Here is a 9,069-nt window from a genome sequence, read left to right as displayed (position 1 = left end):
TGAAATTAAGTATTTAGGTATTGTCATCGATAAAAAATTAAATTTCGATTAACACTTAGATTACATTTGTAGTAAAATTTCAAAAAAAATTGGATTTTTCCAAAGAATGCGTAGGAAAGTGTCTATAAATAGTGCCGTAAAGATATTCAATGTTATGATTAAGCCACATTTCGAGTATTGTTCGACCATACTATTCCTAGGGTCTAGTGAGATGAAAATCAGAATGCAGAAATTGCAAAACAAAGGAATGCGTTGTATTTTACTGTGTAATAGGCTGACCCCGATCACATATATGCTCGAAACTTTAAAATGGCTTAACATTAACCAAAGAACAGTGATGAATGTTTTACTTTTTGTATTTAAAATGAAATATAATTTGTTACCGAAGTACCTAACGAACCAGATCGTATATGTATGGGATGTACAACCCTACGACTTAAGAAACAAGAATGATTTCAGAATTAATTTCTATAAATCTAATAAGGCACAGAATATTTTATTGTATAAAGGGCTGAAACTATTTAATGAACTGCCTAGTAATATATAGAATGAAAAAAACATCATTGCATTTAGAAGACTTATAATAGATTACGTTAAAGAAACCATATTTTAATTCACAATAAGTCTATAAGATAGTATTGAAGCTATGTATATGTAAAAATGTACCTGAAAGTTTAAAATAGCTAAGGCTAAATAAAGAAATAATAAAATAATAATAATAATAAAACTTGCAAGTAAGAAAATCAGCTGATCACAAACACATGTTTGTAAAAAACAAAAGAAAATATGGCCTTTTTGAGTTATTTATTGCAAATTTTATTATTAATGCTAGTATACAAAGAAAAAGTGAGTAAATTTAATAAGCACAACGTTTGTTGGGTTTATTTTTCGTTAATTTGCTATTGATCTCCAGTTTGTTTACTTTAGTGTGTGCTGACTATGGTTGCCAGATGACATTTTTCGTTTGTACCATAATATTCCTTTAAATATACCAAAATAGATTTAAATGCAGCATGCTAAATGTTTTTTTGCTGAACTTTTTGGTTTTGGTAGGTTGATTGTTGAAATGAAAATGTTATAATTTTAAAGCTAATCTATAGCTATATCTATTACATTTTTTTGGATCAATGATGGGTGTTTGGAGGAGATACTCTTGTTTTTGAATGCGTCACCATGTGATATCACAAACAATTATGAGAAAAATAACTTATTCATTCCGATATAATTAATTTGTATTTTAAAAAGGTGTTTCTTAACCAAAACTATTCAATTGTATAAAATGCCAAATCGGGGGAGAATGTACCAAGCAGAAAATAAATTACCAAATTAATCACCAGTGGCAACTGTGCAAGTGATCAGCTGTTTCGAAGGTTGCCAGTTTTTGCAAATTTTGCGTTCTCGTACTTCTGTTGATATTTCGTCTCTTTGAGAGCGAATGATGCTAAATTGTCAGAACTTTAGCTGCTGGAGAATTTTGCCCTCTCAATACGTGTACACACCTTATATTTCAAACACAATAACAAGAGAAAGCAAAAAAAAAGAAGTGAGCGAGATGAGAGGAATGAGAGAAATATGTAGCAATTCCAACAACAAAACAAGTAGAACACGGTCGCATTTATCTTGCTATTCTATTTTGCAAAATATATATATGGGTTTCGACGTTGCATATTTTGCAGCGATAGGAAATGTTGTTTCACATCAGGGTTGTTGCGAATATTCGCATTCGCATTCGCAACCGCGGAGCTTCCGCATTAATTTTAACATTCGCATTCGCAATAATCAATGCGGAGCTTTTGCGAATGCGAATGTTGTTCAAGTGCACCGATAAAACGTATATATAGCAAACAAAATGGCAAATTGTAGCCAATATTTTTGCCTGTGGTCGTGGGAGTATTTGTGTAACAAAACTGATCAAATGTCATAGTTATCAACTTTGATAAAAATGTCTTTAAACATATTATTTCTTAAGCTTTGGAACCGAGCTATCAATGGGCAGTCATACAAGCTCTAACTTCTACTTGACCTTTGACGTACGTCAAAGAGAACATAGTCTTTTTAACCGACTTCCAAAAAAGGAGGTTATGAGTTCGTCGGAATATTTTCCTTTTTTTATGTATGTTACCGCATAACCGATTTCTAAAATTCTTTTTGCATCGGAAAGGTAGTGTCTCAGAGTTGGTCCCATACTAATCTGGTTTAGATCCTATCAGTGGATCATGAAATATATGTGGGATTAGGTCCTAGTATGGTAAGACGGCAAAACCGACACTAGTCCTTTAGTATAGGCAGGTAACCCTACTGACCGAACTTGACGAACCTAACGAACGCACGTCTAAATAAGGCTGACCGAACTGCCATTATAGAATATACGGCCAGAGTTCATTGTCGACCGTCGCCTCGATTGTTTGAATGCCACCGCGATTAACATACAACACTCGGTATCCTACATATATATATGTTATTTTGTTTACTTGTTGGGCAATATTTTTTTCGTAAGGATATACATTGGACCCTTGGCTAAAAACTTCTGTGGTAAAACTGTCCCTTCTTCGCTATTTAAAGTCAAAGAGTAAGCTCCTTCAATAGGGATTTCCAGCAGAAATGATCAACGTCTGGCTCTTTGAGATTCAAATGCTTATAGAAAACGGGGTGCTTTTTTAAAAAATAACAACATTCTGCTCCGATTCGGCTGTCAGCTACGACTTTGAAAACACAATTGTGTTCAAAATGTTCATTCCTAGATAGTAATAATTTATTTCCATATCCACCTATTTAGCTCGCTATAAGTATTAAAAGTGAATTGCAAAAGCTAAAATCGGAAAACGCTGATGAAGTTACAGATCCCCCAAATTCTGAAACAGCCAAAGGAATGAGAATGAAGAATTCTTTTTAAAAAGCTTTAGAAAAGCCTGACACATCTGGTTTGGCTTGTAACCGCTGTTTAAACAACCATCTCGCCAGTATGCTAATTGTTTCTTAAAAATACTTGGCATCCGCATTCGCATCCGCATCCGCGGATGTTAGCTGTTAGATATTCGCATCCGCATTCGCATCCGCGGATGTCTAAAATTCCACATTCGCAACATCCCTATTTCACATGTATTTTGTTGTTGTGTGTTTGCAAGTTATGCAATCCATGCAATCCGTGCTACGTGCAATGGCTATATAACCGAGCTAGCATACGAGCTACTCATACAAGTTCCCACTTCTACTTGACCTTTGACGTACGTCAAAGAGAACATAGTCCTTTTAATAATATTTTTTTTCTGTGCTTTAAATACCTGTATTGGTTTCTTTCTTTATTATGATTTTTTTGGACCAATCTTAAAACAAAAAACTACTAGACACAAAAGAAGTGTGCACTGTAATTCTCATGTTATGTCGGCAACCTGGCTTTAGTATAATGCGGCATTCCCCTTATACCTTAAACGACAAAGAATTTTTTGATGAGACTTAATAAGAATATTGACTTGCTAGTATCGGAACTATTTCTTGCACGTTTATTGCCAAAAGTTCTTCAACGGCTCGGCGCCAGTGAGTCAATCGCAATCGTATGCTGCGAATGCTGCATTATACGAAAGCCAGCCTTTCGACATAAGGTACTATTCCATATGAACACAAATATATTCGTTTTAATAATTTCAAATTGGGCTCTTAGAGGAATTTATTTTTACAAACATTTTAAAACCCGTAATTTTGTTTACTTGGCTAAACTTGGCTAAAAACTTCTGTGGCAAAACTGTCCCTTCTTGGCTAAATAAAGTAAAAGAGTAAGCTCCTTCAATATGAATTTACAACAGAAATGATCAGCGTCTGGCTATAAAGAGAATCGATGTTCAATTAATTAAAAAAGCTATAGGTCTTACCTTTAATTAGATAAGAAATACGTAAGTATCCTAGATTCAAACACTTATAAAAAGACGGGGTGCTTTTTTAAAAAAATAACGATATTCTGATCCCATTCGGCTGGCAGCCACGACGTTGAAAACAGAATTTTTTTCAAAAATAATAATTTATTTTCCATATCCACCTGTTTAGCTCGCGGAAGAAAGTATTAAAAACGGATTATAAAAACTAAAATCGAAAAACCCTGATGAAGTTACAGATTCCCCAAATTCTGAAACAGCCAAAGGAATGAGAACGAATTTTTGGTGGGTATCGCCGATCTAGACGGGGTTAGATCGCCGAAACAACAGCCCTTGGTCGGGTAAAACCCGAGTCATTCCGGTACGTAGAACCGGCTGTCGTGGCACTTAACGCCATAAACACCCAGACAACTCGTGGCCTAAATCGAAACCGCCCCTGTGAGAGAACTGTCCTAGTAGCGCTGGACTTGTCAAAGGCGTTTGACACCGTCTGCCATTCCACGCTGCTAGAAGACATTGAGGCCTCCTCTCTCCCACAGGGACTGAAGCGATGGTCGGCGAATTATATGAGTGGTCGACAATCATCAGTAATCTTCAGAGATCAAACCTCGAAACCAAGAAGAATAAAACAAGGGGTTCCACAAGGTGGTGTTCTCTCCCCCTTACTTTTTAACTTCTACATCTCGAAACTCCCCCAGCCACCTGAAGGAGTTTCCCTGATCTCGTACGCTGATGATTGTTCGATTTTGGCGTCTGGGAATGGAATTGATGACCTCTGCTCAAAAGTAAACGGCTATCTCTCCAGCCTTTCTCGCTTCTTCACTGCAAGGAGCCTAACCCTCTCCCCAACGAAATCAACGGCGACCCTCTTCACCACCTGGACGAAGGAGGTCAGGCTTGAATTAGGCATTCACGTCGACGGCACACCAATACCGACGGTGAACAACCCGAAAATTTTAGGGGTTACCTTTGATAGCCTGCTCTCTTTCTCCGCGCACACAACCGCAGTTGTCAACAAAGTACAGAGCCGCAACAAGGTCCTCAAGTCGCTCGCCGGCAGCACTTGGGGCAAAGACAAAGAAACGTTGCTGGCAACATACAAGGCAATTGGCCGGCCGGTTCTAAATTATGCTGCGCCAGTTTGGTCGCCGGGGACTAGTTGGACGCAGTGGACGAAGCTACAGACTTGTCAGAACGCCGCACTCCGGACAGCGACTGGGTGCCTTCTGATGACGCCTGAGCACCACCTACACAGTGAGGCCCAAGTGCTCCCCGTAAGGGAACACAACAAGATGCTCTGTAAGCAGTTTCTTGTGGGGTGTCACAGAAGTGAACACCCCAACAGACCACTGCTGGAGGAGGAGCCTCCGCCCAGGCACGTCAGGGGGCACCTATTCATGTACAAGGACGCAGTCCAGACCCACACAGACCAACCACTGGACCCAATGACGTACAGACGAGCGTTCAACGACATTCATAGGGAGTCTGTCTCCACCTACCTCGACTCCCGGCCTAGGAATGTCGTTATCGGAGCCCAATCACCACCTGTGGAAGAGACGGAGCTTCAGTTACCTAGAGAGACCCGCGTTACCCTGGCTCAGTTACGGTCTGGATATTGTAGCCGCCTAAACAGCTACCTGTCCAGACTCGACCCAAACATCCCAAATGAGTGCCCGGCATGTGGAGACTCCCCCCGCGACACCAACCACCTCTTCACGTGCCAGCTCAATCCGACTCAACTAACACCCCTCTCCCTTTGGTCCGACCCCATCGAAACAGCTCGTTACCTGGGCCTACCGTTAGTTGAGCTTGACGATAATGATTAAAAGTTGACCCGAAACAGGCGGGGCTTAGTAGTGCCGCTACAACAACAACAACAGAATGAATTTTTTTTTAAAGCTTTAGAAAAACCTGACATACGATCTCGCCATTATGCTTGATTCTAATTGTTTCTTATAAATACTTGACATCCGCATTCGCATCCGCATCCACGGATGTTAGCTATTAGATATTCGCATCCCCGGATGTCTAAAATTCCACATTCGCAGCATCCCTACTCTGGAGATCTATGAATGCTTCGTAATTGGATTTTGTACCAAACCGATATTACTACTACCACCTGAAAAATAATCTGACTAAGAATTCACGTCACCCTCTGGCTACAGCGGCCAACGACACATATGCACCGGTTAGAAAAAAAAAACAAGCTAGCAAGCGCAAAATTTACGCTCTTATGTAGGCATGGCACTCAGTACGGCAATCATACCAACTACGAGTACATACATATCGTCGTTTAAAGTACAAAACCGCGTATCCTCATTCTTCAAAACCGCGTAACTGGCATTGGCTGCCAAAAATTGGATTTACTCACACAAGCTCTTGGCTCAATCCTTATCCATTCATCCTGAAATATACTAGGCAGAAATGCGATTTCTTTATAAAAAAGATAACCATTTTGAAATATGATTTTTTACACTCTAGAAAATAATTTCTAAAACTTCACATACGCGGTTTTGCATTTTGCTGATACGCGGTTTTGCATTTTGTTGATACGCGGTTTTGCAATTTAAACGACTATATGTACATATACTTGAAAATAGATAATTGTGTCTCAGTCAAGCTGTTTATAGAACTTTTCTTTCTGTATGCAACTCAAACCGACCGGCGTTCTTATTCATACCAAAATTAATTCCGCGGAACCCCGGTGACTTCTAGGGAATTCTTGGGTTCCGCGGAGCACACTCTAACAGGCCTATTCTGCTTGTAACCGAACATTTTGTGACAAGCTAATTTTGTTACCAACAATTGTCACCACTTCTTGCAACCGCAATTCTATTTACCTTGGTAACGTTTTAATTTATTCAGCAATTCAGCTATGCACCCTTATGCTGTAATCCGTCGTAGATTCGATTTTGCTACGAATCTTAAAATTGGTATGCTGTAATCCGCGTTGCCGTATGGTAATTTCGAAATTCGGAGACCATATTCGAAATTCGTAATGTTGGTATGCGTGAATCCAACGTAGCTGTAATTTGTATGTATTTGTCGGAAATTTTCTACGAAGAGCAACTGGTGTCGGAGCGAAGCGAATTCTTTTAAAATATCAATAAAATAAAGTGTGGAAACGCAAAAATATGTATGTAAGTTGAAGTGTGAATAAAAAACAATAGGGCTATTCGCGATCCGGTGCAAATGGCCTAGCATCATTGCATTGCAAATTTGTATTGCAAATTATTTGCAATACACAAACAAAATACACGCATTTGCATTTGTCATGGCTTGGCAAATTTGCAATACCGAAAATCCATAGCATAAAAATGCTATGCATTGCATTCATAAACAAAACCAAAGCTGATGCACAAAAATTGTTTTGCAAAAGCTTTACCATGACAGTTTAATAAAGGTCGCTCACAATCCATGGCATATTTCTGCAATTGCATAAATTTGTCAGCTGTTATGCACCGAATTGCGAATAGCACTAATGTATTATTAAATGTTTACAAAATTATCAAGTCGACAATCACAACAAATCGCTCGCAATACGAAAAACTGGTGAAATGCATGAGCGAAAGGCCGGACATTGCCCGAGGCTTTGTAATAGTTAAAGAGGATGTGGTGGAATTTTGGGAAAGCGTTGCAAGATTTAAAGCAACACAATATTTAGTTGAATGGACGCTCTTAAAAAGAGGGAGCATATATTTATCATTTAAGCTAAATGGATCAGAACTGTCTCGTAGCAATCTCCTTTGTATATTAATGCAACAGTTGACTGCAGCATGTTCTTCCTCCTGAGACAAAAGTGCACCGGCCACTGAATCCATTCTATTTTACTTAATTAAGGAAAAGCTTTTTCAAATACGATTAAACAATTTTTTTTTAATTTCACTGTTCACTTGCGATTATATTTATTTTGATTTGTTTCTGTCAAAGCAGCTGATTAAGAACTTCGAATTTCACTAGTTTAGTTGGTAACGCCGTTTATAGTTACGATCGGATTACAGCATACCAATTTTCGAATTTTCGGAACAGAGCTACGAATTCGTAACTACGAACCTTCGGATTACAGAATAGGGGTGATGGAGTTTTGTTGAAATTCTGGTGTTGCATATTTCATGAGATGGTAACAAAATTTACCGGTTACAAGAGTGCAGAGAATTTGAAAAAGGTTTAAAAATTGACAGTAACTTTACTAACGCCGAATAGGCCTGCAAGAATCTCTTTCCTAGAGACGTCAGACAGCCTACTGATTACCAAATTGTCTCAAAATCCATATCGAACAAACGTCACTTTTAGTGACTAGAGACTGCTTACTGAAGGCCAGGGTTAATGTCAAGATAATGCTGAGTGAAACTACCTTCTTTTTTGTCATGGTCGGCCCTATCGCGAATTTCGCGTGAACAGATATTCCCAAAAATTGTAAAGCAAAACAAAAACCATTTCCCTCGAATCTGTTTTTGTTTTGCATGTCGAATTATGGGAACAATTTATTCACATGCAATTAGTGTTTCGTGCATATAACAATTCTAAACTCACATAGCTGTACTTTGAACTAAGCGACATAATGCGTTTTCATCTTTTTTGGGCAATGATTGGGCAAATTCACTGCTAAGGTCGTCAGAGTTTGTTTGCCCTAGAGCTGGACTGTTGTGAATTGCAGGATCAGCTAGCAAGTAAGTCCTCTCGTTTGGTTCATAATGGAACTGGAAAAATATGAGCATTTATTAAACAAACTTATAGCTTTCCTAAATACAAAACCTGGTTATCAATATCTTCTGCACAACGCAAACACCTGCAAAATGTACTCAAACAATTCCAAAACGGACGTAAATACTCCATACCAAAAAACTATGTGTTCTCACTACGGATGCCGAAAAAACATCGATGCATCGAAAATATCGATGTTTCGTTTCGATGCATCGAAAATTTTCCACTCGATGTATAAATAGTCGATGCATCGAGGCGTCGAAGCATCGATGTTTTCTGTAAACTGAAAACGCAAGCACATCGAATGGCCGACCATCGCTTTGTCTGTAGTGCATAGAGAGCAAGATGCAGTTTTATACTGTGGCGAATACCGCGGCAACACAAAGCGAACAACGAGAAATAGGCAGAATGTTCGAGGAATGACGTAGAATGTTCCACAAAGAGAAACGTCAAGTTGGATGAACACTGCGAACAGCGAGAGAAAGAGAATGAGCGATAA

At 38.8% G+C, this 9,069-nt stretch overlaps 1 protein-coding gene across 1 annotated transcript in view; it reads right to left on the bottom strand.

The window, feature by feature from the left end:
• The window catches only part of LOC108361066 (uncharacterized), a 72,215-nt gene extending 63,326 nt beyond the window's left edge, over nucleotides 1-8,889 (bottom strand). Inside the window, exons 1-2 of the mRNA XM_017613596.1 lie at nucleotides 8,622-8,889; nucleotides 8,400-8,566 (exon numbers count right to left, since the gene is read on the bottom strand). Of these exons, the coding sequence (XP_017469085.1) occupies nucleotides 8,400-8,566; nucleotides 8,622-8,702 (248 nt within the window). The 5' untranslated portion in view covers nucleotides 8,703-8,889. The remainder of the gene's footprint in view (nucleotides 1-8,399; nucleotides 8,567-8,621) is intronic.
• Between the last annotated feature and the right edge of the window lie 180 nt (nucleotides 8,890-9,069).

The sequence above is a fragment of the Rhagoletis zephyria genome, unplaced genomic scaffold (genome assembly GCF_001687245.7).
Source record: "Rhagoletis zephyria isolate East Lansing unplaced genomic scaffold, Rhagoletis_zephyria_1.1 Rzeph_scaffold_00692, whole genome shotgun sequence".
NCBI lineage: Eukaryota > Metazoa > Arthropoda > Insecta > Diptera > Tephritidae > Rhagoletis > Rhagoletis zephyria.
Note: the sequence above shows the minus strand (reverse complement) of the source record. Positions and strands in the feature narration are given on the sequence as shown.